The sequence below is a fragment of the Aquarana catesbeiana genome, linkage group LG02, assembly GCF_042186555.1.
Source record: "Aquarana catesbeiana isolate 2022-GZ linkage group LG02, ASM4218655v1, whole genome shotgun sequence".
Classification (NCBI taxonomy): domain Eukaryota; kingdom Metazoa; phylum Chordata; class Amphibia; order Anura; family Ranidae; genus Aquarana; species Aquarana catesbeiana.
Window position 1 is genome coordinate 555,221,202 of NC_133325.1, and position 13,404 is coordinate 555,234,605.

Genomic DNA, 13,404 nt, shown 5'->3' on the forward strand with positions numbered 1-13,404 from the left:
GTCAAATTCGGCCCAATGTGAACGTGGGCTTACAGGTAATACATTTAGAGTTTACAGTGAATGATGGACCCAAAATTATACTGGCATGTACAGGGGCGGACTGGGAACTCATGGGGCCCCCGGGCAATAGGAGATTATGGGGCCCCCAGACAATCAGAGATTATGGTGCCACACAATATACACACACACACAATATACAATCACACAGTATACACAGACAGATGTAAAAAAAACACAGATTTTTACATACTGTCCCTGGTTTTACTGAGGCTGGCAACCTTGATGGGGCCCCCTAGTGGACCAGGGCCCTTGGGCAGTGCCCCAGTGGCTCAATGGTCAGTCCGCCCCTGGGCATGTACAGTGATACCTAATATGTGTGGCACAGTTGGTTTTATTTAAGTGCTTGCTTTGTATGTGGTGGTGGGGGGAGGAGGCTTTCAAAAATGTTTTCTTTTTTCATTTATTTTATTAATTTTTTATTTTGTTAAACTGTTTTTTTTTTAACCTAACATTATTGTTATCAATAAACCTATGTGATATCACAGTGCAGGTGACAGGCAGTCTGCATGCAAGGTCGATCACTTGCAGGTAATCACTCCCTGAGTGATTACACGTGAGCGACCGCAGTTAGCTACAGGAGCCGATAGCCTCTCATTGCTTTCAATAGAGCTGCCGCCCACAGCTAATCACGGAAACCCCTGCTGGCTCTCCCACTAATGGCCCCATTTGCAAATTCGAATGGGGCCTCAAGGCAAGTGTGAGTGGGGCCTAAAGGAGGGGTCTGTCCCTAATGTCATCCCTGCATTCTGTTGAAGCCAATTGAGCACAGTTAGCGTCTTCCCTGGCCAGTGATTAACAGCTCTAAACCCAGAAGTACTGAGCTAAGCATCTCTGGGTTTGAGTCCCAGGAGGCTGTAGGCAAGGGGGAAGGTATCTCAGATAGATATAAGTTTCACCTAGACGAGAACTGAGGGGGAGCAGGTACCAGTCGAAAAAAACGGTACCCGCTCGCCCTCCCCCCAAAAAAAACAAAAAAACAGCACAAATGTATTAGGGGTGGGGATGGGGAGGAAGATCAATTATAATAGAAGGTCTGCTTTAATCACCCCATGAATGAACATTAGCTGGATAGTCAGACATGTGAGCTGGTCTTTTAGGTGGAAAAAAGTAACAAAGTAATGCATACTGATGCTTGGGAACAGAACTCTTCATCTCTCCTCTCCCATGATCAGACACACACCTGAACAATAAGGGGAAACATACAAACAGCAGAATAGCAAACGGTGAAGATGTGTACAAAAAGTAGGAAGGTGAGGAAGTGGGATACCTTTTAGCACAAAATAGGCAAATAGGCACCCCCCTTGCTGCGCCGCCAGTTATGTGGATTACAAAGTACTAATTTTTAACATATGATTTTGCTTTTTTTCACTGCTACTTTCCCTTTATAATGGCTTATAATAAACGCAATAATTAAACCGTAATGTTAGTGTATTCAGTCTGTTATTTTCATATTAAATTAGTCTGAAAATAAAGTGGCAGTGTTACAATTATCAGATATTACAGATGTAACATTCAGCCTGCATTTTAATGTTCTGTTTACAAGATATCTGTTATAAAAAGCAGCTGGTAGCAACAGCTGTATTTCCCAGGATCCGTTGCTATTCTTACATTTCCAGTCAATGTATTGGAATGCTAAACTACTTCCTATTTTATAGCGACGCATTCCTAATCCATGCTTAATAGATTAAGCTAATTAATTGGCATGCCACATACCCTTAACTGGAACAGTGGGAACATGTTTAAACAAACAAGAGCAGAGGTTGGTTGTTGTATCATTAGCCATTAACAAAAGTAGTTGGATTTAGGGTGATATCACTCATTAGCTAACAAAAAGACAGTAGAGCAAACTTTGGAGGCACGCTGGCTCCTAGTTCAGCAGAAATAATGGGTACAAAAGTTAAAAAAGCCAGTTACAATGACACAGCTGTGTCCTCCTAAAGTTCTTCCAGTTGTAATAAAGTTATGTTAGTCAAACACTGTGGCTCAAATGAAAAAAAAAATGTTTGTATTCTGTTAATTTAGCAGGAAAAGGCTTCACGAACATTTTCTGAGATTCTTTTCTGAGAACCCCTCCACAGTCCAGTCTCATTTGTAACAGAGTAAGAGTCTCTGACGACGGGCTATCAGAATGCATAACCCTCTTGAAGCAAGTCAAATGCAAGTCAGAAGGAGGAAAAATGCAGGTCAAATGCACCTGTCAATTAACTCTGGTCACGGACAGAAGCATTTCAAACTGATGTCAGTCTGATGCCAATGACTTAAGCCCCATACACACTATTAGATTTTCTGCAGATTTTTGTCTTCAGATTTACCAAAACCAAGTAGTGCAAGGGCCTGCCTGATTGCACACAAATTGAAACTCCTAAGGTTTGACCTCATATTATATGGTTTTGGTAAATCTCAAGACAAAAATCTGCAGAAAATCTAATAGTGTGTATGGGGCCTTGAGCCCAAATCTATCGACATACACCCTTTACCTGTTCAGTTAAGTTTACAGCAACAGAATGCTACAAAAGCCTTAAAGATAGTTTATTCTATAGTATAATGTACATAAAGTATATAAAGATGTCTGGATCCAGAAGAAATACCACAATAAATGTAGTATGTTTAAAGCTGGATGCACATGCAACACCTCAGTGAATCCTAAATATTTTGTAATTCACAATACAGTTATTGTTACTTATATCTTATTTATATAGTCATGGTATAGTACAGTCTGAATTTTTATGGTGTCTCTCCATCTACAAGGACCCATTATGCTTTCAGCAATTCATTAACAGGTGGTCCAATTTGTGTTTCTAGATTAGTAATTAGCAAAGCTCTTTCCATTAAAGTGGACCTAGACCCAGGCAACCGTATCTTTCAAAAGCGTGGGTCAACCTAGCAGTGAGTCATACAGCATTTGCAATAAGCATTCTATAATTGTTTTTTTTTGCCTAGACCCACTTTGCCATTCATTACGTAGTGTCTTTGTGGAATAGCTCTTTCTGTACCTAGACCCCCTGAGGATACCATTAATGGAATCCAATAATCAGAAACACAAGTAGGCCTCCAATAATGTCCTGAATGGTACCTGTGAGGATAGAAGAAGACAACAAAGTGCCTAAGAATTGTTATATGCGCTCTTCTGCTTCTATTTGGAATGATATGCTAAAGGTACATTGCTTCACTTACTGCTTTGTCACATTTAGCTGCGCTTATTAATCTCAGTTAGGCAGCTAAACTTTAGATTTTAAATACTGCAAACATGACCTGTTTTGTGAACTTGTTATTGAGAACAAGGTCCTAAATAAATAGTGTTGCTTGAACCCATCTGTATTCAATTCATCGGCAGCCTGGAAGAACGGGTCAAAAATCAGAAAAAACCCAAACCCAAATCCAAACACCATCAAAGGTGATGGGATTTGGGTGGGTTACAACCTCTGTTCTCCCTGTACCTTCCAGTCCAGTTGACATGCAGTGAGCAATGAATTTGGTATATATACCAAGTATGTGTTTCAGCACCAGTCTGGTAGCAGATTAGCTGTGCTAGATGGCTTTAGGCAACTTTTGGCCTGGCATTCCTTTCTTAACACACAAACTCTGCTTTAGGGGAATATTTTTTTCTGGATTCATACCAGCAAAAGCAAGTGGATATAAAATCAAAACCTTTTTTTCGGTTCAATTAGAGTAGGGAATGGGTAGGACTCCTGTCAGGTTTTGGGCACTGCAAAAGCAGCATTCTTATTGTTACGAATAAATGTAAAGTGCTCTAGATGGGCATTAAATGCCCTGTTTGCCATTGTAGGCAGGCCGCTAAAAGTAGTGAATAAACTAAAGAAGCCTTTGTTATTGCTGTCACTTTATTGGGACAAGGATACTGAAAGTATACTGCCACTATCTGAAGAAAATATGGCCGTGCAGGGCCATGCAGGAACTTCCTGTTATGGTGTGACAACTGTCTCCCAGTTGTGCTTCTGCATTGTCACTCGGTCACAGCCTCCCCTGGTGGAGAACATAAGCAGCCATACACATCGCACAGGCACCCACTGCTGTCATTATCAGGTTGCTGGTCCTTAGCAATGATGTGCAGCCAACATTTTTGTGTATATAGACAGGGTGTGGCTGAAAGGCTGGAAGAGATCACAATCACTGAGATGCAAAAAAATGATGAAAAAATGGTTAAATCAGTATTCTAAACTAAAAAAAAAAAAAATGATCATAAAACAGAGTGATAAAACATTTAAATCCGTATTAGGTTTGTTGTTATTGTCCATGTCCCTCTTAGGGAGATACACCCTTTCTATTTGTCCTGGCGACCATTGTCACTGTGACTGAACGTAAGGGAAAATATACAATGTTTTAATACGTCAGCAGAACAGGTATTATGGGATTTTTTTAATGGTGTGGCAGCTGTCTGAAAGGAAGTGGGTATTTCCCATACTTTAAGAGATTTCCTTTCACTTTCTGTTGTGTCTAAAGGAGAAAAAGTAAAGGAACTCTCCCTAATGTTACACAGAAGGCAAAAAGATAATGAGAGGGGGTTTAACAATTTCCTACTCCATACAAAATAAAAAAAAAAGGTTTGTATTTAGTTATACTTTAATTTTGTCATGTTGACCATTTTTATTCCATACATACAGGGTAGGATAGTGAAATAATCAACTTTGCACTTTTTATTCATCCTATTCCATTATGCTAGTACACGCTTTGGAAACACTCAATAGATGCAAATTCAAAAGTTGTATGTGGCCATAGAGCAATTTTGGAAAAGTTGTCTTTCAGGTATCTTAGGTTAAAGAATTTTGATTGCTTCCAGCAAAGCACTTCTCAGCACTTTACCTATCAGTAGCTGAGCACATGTGACATTTTTGACCTGAGTTAGGCGACAGATACATTATTCCATGTCCCTGCAGTTTCCACAGTCCTACAGGCAAAAAAACTGAGCACTTCCCTCCTCAATGGATGCCCCAATACCTTGTGCGGGTGTAGGGACCCTGCCCTAAGCAGTAGTGTCCCTAGCTCAAATTTTGTGTTTTTGCTAGGCTTTAGTCAGTCTGAGCTCTAAATTGTAGTTCTACTTCCGTTGGATTTTCCTACATTATCATTTGTCTGCTTTTGGGAAGTGTCCCTGGCAATCGAGCAAGAAGATACAAAATTTATAAGACCCTTTCGGGAAGGTCACCCCAAATATATCCTTCCCCAGCATGCACCACTAGCAATAAATCTTTAGTACTTGGTCAGGGAGACAATTTGGCAACTTGGCTTGCTACTAAGATGTTTATTGCCAGTGGTGCCTGCTGAGGGAGGATATATTTATATATAAATGTTTGAGGACACCTTCTAAAAAAATGGGCTTATGTCCTTGCCCCTTGGGCCATTACCAGGAGAAGATAATTGAATGGATGACTCAGCCTCCCAGGATTGCTGCCTGGGTCAAGCCAAGAGTGGGCCTAAATTTGACACTTGTGCGACTTGTCATGCGGCTTTGGACATCAGTCACATGACAAGTCGTACCCCATGCTGTCTGTATATAAATGTACAGCTGAAACAAACCAATGTCTGGTACCAGCCCCAAAATTAAGTGACAAAATCCACAAGGGAACTGAGGAGAGAAACCAAGGGACATTGTGATACCAAGAGAAAGTAGGACAAATGTATGAAGCATAAAATCAAACACACCCTCAAACATAGGAGGGGGGCCAGGCATGTACATGCTGGTGGTGCATGGTGGTGAGCTGTACATACCGTTGCGGGCTCCACAATCTATGAAATTCTAGGTTGCACTCAGACCCCATGTTTGAGGGTGTGTGTCACCCCTTTTTCCCCCGCGAGGTACAATCCAACCATCTGGGAGCTACATACATCAAATTTTGAGGAACCCCCAGGCCTCTGGGCTGGTCTTTTCTATCTCTTGTGTTGTGGATGATGGTGTGGTGTCTGGTCCACTTAAACTACTGCCAAGCAGTTTCCCTGCCCACATACAGGTACCAATCAGAAACTGGATCATGAGAGTTCATAGGTCATAGTAATCCTAGAGCAGGGATGTCAAACACAATTTCATTACGGGCTGCATCAGCAGTATCCACCCTCGGTTGGGGTGGTTGTATCTGGGGTAAGCTACGTACAGAGTGCAGAGTTCAGGAGTGCATTATGTACAGAGTTCATGGAGTGTGTTGTGTACAGAGTGCGGGGTTTAGGGGTGTACTACGCACAGTTTGCTACCTCAACCTCCCCCACAAAGCTTCCTTGCATCTTTTTCACCTACCTGGCCCAGATCCAGTACCTCCCTGTGTAGGCAGCTCCACTACCTCTGTATTTGGCTCTAGCACCTTCCTGTGTAGGTGGTTCTGCCTCGCTTTACAGGAAGAGTGTTCACTCTCTCAGATCCTGGAGATCTGTCCCTGCAGTTCTCCACTGTGAGTACGTGCAGGAATCTGTTAGATCTGGGAGCCCCTGAGGGCAAAGCTGTCCCTTGTAAACACAGAAGTCTTCTGCGTTTACAGGTGACAGCAGGTAACGGGAACGCTCCATTCTCCCAACTCCAGAGAGCTGGAGTTGGGGGAATGGAGTTCCGCCATGTTCCAGCTGCAAAACTGGGTGCAAGGGCCACATGACAAGGCCTGGGGGGCCGCATTCATATGTGTCCTAGAGGTACAGTTCAAAATAAGTTCTGAATCTCTTGTCATGTTCGTTTAATAAACTGCATTTTTGGTGGCAAGGGCTAAGGTACCTCAAAAATTGTAGTAGTAGCCCATCCTCCTATTCCAATGCAGAAATAGCTTGCATGTACAGTTGCTGCTACTATTTTGGTTCCTAGTACCCCTCGATAATTATCTCTGTAGGTTCTGGTTTAAAGCTTCCTTCCTATCATGTTCTTCCAAGATTCCAAGACACTCCGCTTTTGAAGACTGCGGGGGGCAGGGATACCCACTGTAGATTTCTTTATGGTGGATGGAAGTTCTGACATGGCAGGCTAATTTATCAAAGGAGTTGAGAATAGCCACTAAAATAATTGTGTGAGGCTCCATTCACACTTGTATGACTCCAAAGTCATGCTATTGTGGAGCGCAACTTTTAGTGCAACTTTGGATGGTTGTAACTTGGATGCGACTTTGGCTTTGACCATTGATAATGGACAGCTGTTGCATGTATAACATTCAGGTGCGACTTTCATGCAACTTTTGAGGGTTTACATTGCAGCCTAAGGCCCTCAAATCACATAAAAGTCAAACCAAAGTAGTGTATGAACTTTTTTAAAGTCGCTGCGACCTAAAGTCACACATATTTGAGTTGTTGTCATTGAAAGACACGGGGTACGACTTGTCATGCGACTTTAGTGTTCAAAGTTGCATGACAAGTCGCACAAGTGTGAATGGAGCCTAAATATACACTTCAATTATCCAATCATGATTGGGTAATTAACATGAATACTCATACACATTTTTAGGGTGAACATTAGCAACTTTGTAAACCTTGTATGGGCCTTCTGTTAGAAAGCTGCAGGAAGTGTCAGTGAACTACGAGAGCACTTACCAGCACCCTCGCAGTTCATTGAGAACAAGCTGTCTTTCACTATGTAGATGGGACTTGTACTTCATTTATGCATATTCCTGTGAATGACTGACGCGCCTGCGTGGGCGGAGCCATGTTGTTTTTAAATTATGACAGCGAGTGCAGGGAGAGAAACCCCACCAACTATCATAGGAGAGGGATAAGGAGAGGGATAAGGAGAGGGATGGGGGGGGGGGGGACATGTTGTGCTAGCATTGCCCGCCATTCAAGTGAACAAATTACGTACACACTGAAAAGACATGTTCAATTACAGTGTGCCATGCACTGAATTTCATCCCGATTGTATGACCCAGCTGAAATTTGTCCCTGTCAACCTCCTCCCACCTGGGGACTGAAAGATTTAACCACTTCAGCCCCGGAGGATTTTACCCCCTTCCTGACTAGAGCACTTTTTGTGATTCACCACTGCGTCGGTTTAACTGACAATTGCGTGTTCGTGTGACGTTGTACCCAAAGTTGACGTCCTTTTTTTCCCACAAATAGAGCTTTCTTTTGGTGGTATAGCCTCTGCGGTCTTTATTTTATATATACAAAAAAAGAGCGACAATTTTGAAAAAAACGCAGTATGTTTTACTTTTTTCTATAATAAATATCCCCCAAAAATATATTAAAAAACAATTTTTTCTTCAGTTTAGGCCAATATGTATTCTTCTACATTTTTTATTAGTAATGACGGCGATCTGCGATTTTTATCGGGACTGCGACATTATGGCGGACACATCGGACATTTTTTTCTATTTTGGGACCATTGTTATTTATACAGCTATTGATGCTATAAAAATGCATTGATTACTGTGTAAATGACACTGGCAGTGAAGGGGTTAACCACCAGGGGGCAGTGAAGGGGTTAAGTGTGTCCTAGGGAGTGATTCTAACTGTGAGGGGGCTGGGCTTTAACACACAGGACAGTGATGACTGCTCTTGATGACAGAGAGCTGTGATCTCTGTCCTGTCACTAGGCAGAATGGGGAAATGCTTTGTTTACGAAAGCATCTCCCTGTTCTTCCTCTCCGTGACATGATCGTGGGCACCCGGCAGACAACGAGTCTGCAGGAGCCTCAGTCACGGAGACCGCGGCGGGCGCACGCCCGCGACACCGCTTCTTAAAGGGGAAGTACGTGTATGCCCTTTTGCCTACCAGCGCCATTCTGCCGACGTACATTGGCGTGCGCTGGTCGGCAAGCGGTTAAGGAGCTGGATGGAAAATTGTCAGAGGAACAGCGGCTGCATTCAATCACATGCAGCTGCTGTTCAGGTTTTCTGACATCCACCAGCGCTAGTTGTCACAATACTATAGCCCAGCAGGGAAATTCATCCATCTGTGCTGTATAGCAAGGATGGAACAATCTGTTAGATGATTTTTTTTTTAGCCTGCAGGCTGAAGGAAATAAATCTTACAGTGTATGGCCAGCTTAAAGCGGTATTACGTCCAAAACCAAAAATGTATTATATTGCAGCTTACCAATCATTAGATGTGGTGGCTACATCAGTTTACTTTTCTTTGGCTTTCTTTATCTGGTGATGTGGCCAGTAACACACCTGTAATAGTGAGACACAGCTCTGGAGGAATGAGCACAGGAGGTACAGCAGACGGCAGCATTGTTAGTCTGGGGGGGAGTTCGTGTTAAATGTAATAGCAGATTTCAAAACACAAACAAATTGAAGCCAAACTCCAGCTAATACTTTACAAGCAGTTACAGCAAACAGTATTTTTTCCTTTTGGGATAAAGGTTTTATTACATGTATAAATAAAAACGGATCGTTTTAATCATCCTTTCCCATGGTAAACAGTTGATCTCATCCCTGTAAACTGAAACATTCTGCTGGAGAGCATGAGCTTGTGAAAAACAACGGACTTGCTGGCTGGATCACCAGATTAAAATAGAAGAAAGAAAGCCTAAAAAAAAAAGAAATGAATGCAGCCATCACATCTAAGCTGCAATATAATACATGTTTGCTTTTGGGTTTAAAGTGATTGTAAAGGATCGTTTTTTTTTTTTTAAATAACAAACATGTCATACTTACCTCCACTTTTCAGCTCATTTTGCACAGAGTGGCCCCGAACATCCTCTTCTGGGGTCCCCCGGTGGCTCTCATGGCTCCTCTCTGCATCAGATAACCCCCTAGGAGAAGCGCTTTCCCGAGGGGGTTACCTTGCTCCAAAGTCCAGCATTTTACGTCCACAGACACGAATGCTGGACTCGGCCCCGCCCCACGCATCATTGGATTTGATTGACAGCAGTGGGAGCCAATGGCTGCTATCAATCTATCCAATCAAGAGATGGGACTCCGTGGAGAGAGGGACAGCGTGTCCCCGCCGAGGAGATGAAGGGGCTCAGGTAAGTAAAACGGGGGGGGGGGGGGGGGGGTTGGGGAGCCGGTGACTGCCAGGTGTTTTTTTACTTTAAAGGGGTTGTAAACCCTCGTGTTTTTTCACCTTAATGCATCCTATACATTAAGGTGAAATAACACCGGGCAGTGACCCAGCCCCCCAGCCCCCTGCTTTAATTACCTGAGCCCTAGAACTTGACCCACGGGGATGCACTGTCTTTCTGCTCTGGGTTCTCTACTCCTGATTGGATAGATTGATAGCAGCGCAGCCACTAGCTCCCGCTGCTGTCAATCAAATCCAATGACGCGGGCGCCGAGTCCTGCATTTGGCCTCTATGGACGCCAAATGCTGGACTTGGGAGCGCGCCCGCAAGGTAATCCCCCAGGAGAATGCTTCTCCAAGGGGGTTATCTGATGTGGGGAGGAGCAGGAAGAGCAGGTTCGGGGCCACTCTGTGCAAAACAAGCTGCACAGTGAAGGTAATGATATGTTTGTTTGGTTTTTTTTTATTATTTTTAACGAACCCTTACAAACACTTTCATGCATATAATGCATTAAGGTGAAAAAACACGAGGGTTTACAACCCCTTTAAGCCCTCATTCACACTGAACACAGTTTTGAAATTGTGTGAGTTCATCTGAACTGGCACGATTTTAAAGTCTGACTTCGGGGGGGTGACTTGAAAGACATCTGTGTGGGTTCATGCACAGATGTCTATTGAAATCACCCCTGAAGTTGCCAAAAAGTACTGCAGAAACAAATTTTGGAAATCATCAAAGTTGGCGTTGCACCGATTAGGACGCTCCTATTGCTGGCAAAAGGGTCCAAATTGACAGGTCAAATTGCGCCGATGTGAATGGGGGGCTAATACTGCTTTAGGACCTCATATGTTGCATTTTACAGAACTAAATCTAAACTGTTCAAAGGGGTACTTATATATGAAGCGTACAATATATATACGTGGTATATCCCTCTTCCTCAATATTTTGTGTGTATATTTGCTTAAGCAAACATTCTGATACCTATACTTATTTTATTTGGCTACTTCTTGTATCTAACTAGGAAGGCAACACCATAGATGTTTAATAAATAAGAGAAAGATGATCTCTAATACTTCAATCTAGAGGATTGAAGCATTTCACAAATCAATAGCTCTAGAACAAATACAAATCCTAACAAAGTTAAAACAAGAATATCAGGCAGGATATGCAGCTTGGGAGTGGAGAACCAGACAAACATCATTAAGAATACCTAAACGTGCCTTCACCGCATGCAGCGCGACAGTGATTAAAAAAAAAGCTGAAGGCTTTTCTCGGGACAGCGGAACGTCTCAGCAAATCTCTTGGTGACAGCGAGCACGTTACAGTTTGGATTTTTATCTACATAACCGTATTTACTTGTAAACCCCTAAGGGGTTCTTCTTAGGCTGTAAAATGACATAATCTATTGAAGTATCTAGCATATCAGATGCAGAGTTGGGATGATTTATTTACAGAGAATCTGACAGATTTGAGTTCCTTTGCAGAGATCTTGCACCCAGTGAGAAATATGTGCCTATGGTAACCTGTGAATAGTTAACCCAGTACCTGGAGAGATTAGACCAGTTTCCCCGGCTGATCGACATGTCCACAAGCTGCAGTCTGTACGCATACACCTGTCTTCCTGGTTCACATGGACACCTTGAATATGATGAATCATGTGACAAAAAGTTACTGCCCAAATAGTGGGAGGGAGGAAGGAGTGCACCTTGTACAGTACCTGGCCTGTCCCATTGTCATAGCTCTCTGTGTCTACACTGTGTTACACACCAGGCCTGATTTTGTGTTAAAGGGTACAGTTTTGGTGACAAATCAATCTGTGACAATGTCTTCAAGAGTTATGCTAAAACATTTTCATGCATTACTTCTGCACACAATATAACAACAAATAAGCTGTTCTAGGTGGCTGTGTGTGAATCTGCAACAGAGACGACCCCTGGGGCCGCGGCCGGGTTAGCGCTAAAGCGCCTGAAAAACGCCCCAGTGTGAAATGGGTCTTAAAGTGGACCAGTTACAAGTCTACCCTCTCTGTGCACGGTGCTCAGTGGATGGTATACGCTGACATAAGACAGCAATTTCTACGCCTCTCTTCTTAGGCCCAGTTCACACTTGAGCGATACTACCGCATCATGTTTCTGGGGTGTTTTTTTGCACTTTTTATAGTGCTTTTTTTGGAGTGGCACCATCCTTTAAGACCCCCTTCACACTGCCAGCAAGCCGCATTAGCGGTAAAGCGATGCTAGTTTTAGCGGTGCTTTACTGTCATTTTAGTGGCGCTTTTCGGCCGCTAGCAGGGCACTTTTAACCCCCGCTAGCAGGCGAAGAAAGGGTTAAATGTGCCCAAAAAGCGCCGCTGCCAAATCGCTTTGCAGGCGCTTTGGCAACGCTGCCCATTCATTTCAATGGGCAAGGGCGGTGGAGGAGCGGTGTATACACTGCTCCTAAACTGCTCCAAAGATGCTGCTTGCAGGACTTTTTTTAACGTCCTGCAAGCACACCGCTACAGTGTGAAAGCACTTAGGCCTGCACACTGTGGCTGCAGGGGAAGCGCTTTACAGGTGCTATTTTTAGCCCTTTAGCGCCTGAAAAATGCCTCAGTGTGAAAGAGGTCTTAAAACGGTAGTAAACTCAGACAATCTAACTCCAAATTTGCAATATGCAACTTCATGTTGCTCTTTATAATCATTGTGCAGCATACATTATGCAAAAAAAAGGTTCTTACTTGCTCAAATAAACTTTTTATGAACGCATGTTGCCGCTGCCATCATAATACCCCGTACACACGGTCAGATTTTCTGATGGAAAATGTTCGATGGGAGCTTGTTGTCGGAAATTCTGACCGTGTGTAGGCTCCATCGGACATGACTGCTGAGGCGCAATGAGCCCAGGTCCAATTAACCGTAACATGGATGTATAGACAAACCTTCCCCCTTGCCCCCTCACCCCATTAAATAAACACACTTACAACCATTAGGTTGGAAAAGGCAAGGCCACAGCTTTATTAAATCCAACACATAACATGTGAACACTTTTCAACCAGTGCCAGTCACAATTGTATTGTGAGCACATAATTCCAAAAGTGAGGGGGGCCTGTCCTTACCATAAGCGCTGGACAGGCCGCCTAATTCCGATGTCCATCAAGGGCATAGCCCATTACAGCCATTTTTGCTGGCGAGGTCAAGAAACCGCAGCAAGCTGTGACATACCATAGAAAAAAGAGGCGGGAGGGTGGGCAGCTCTTCCAAACACGTTTCCTAAAAGACCCAGAATTCCCTGGGGCATAACTTTTACAGAGCTCAGACCCAGCCCATCCCCCCTAACAACCAATCCTTGGTGACCACTCAGCCACCTTGTTCCACACCTGGCCATGCCCCCATCGGTCAAGGCTCTCTTTCCCTAAGAGGCTCAAGAGGCCTTTATG

General features: G+C 43.4%; 1 protein-coding gene across 1 annotated transcript in view; it reads right to left on the reverse strand.

Moving 5' to 3' along the window:
- The window catches only part of LAD1 (ladinin 1), a 107,017-nt gene extending 95,350 nt beyond the window's left edge, over nt 1-11,667 (reverse strand). Inside the window, exon 1 of the mRNA XM_073615979.1 lies at nt 11,532-11,667. Coding sequence (XP_073472080.1) covers nt 11,532-11,569 — 38 coding nt within the window. The 5' untranslated portion in view covers nt 11,570-11,667. The remainder of the gene's footprint in view (nt 1-11,531) is intronic.
- Between the last annotated feature and the right edge of the window lie 1,737 nt (nt 11,668-13,404).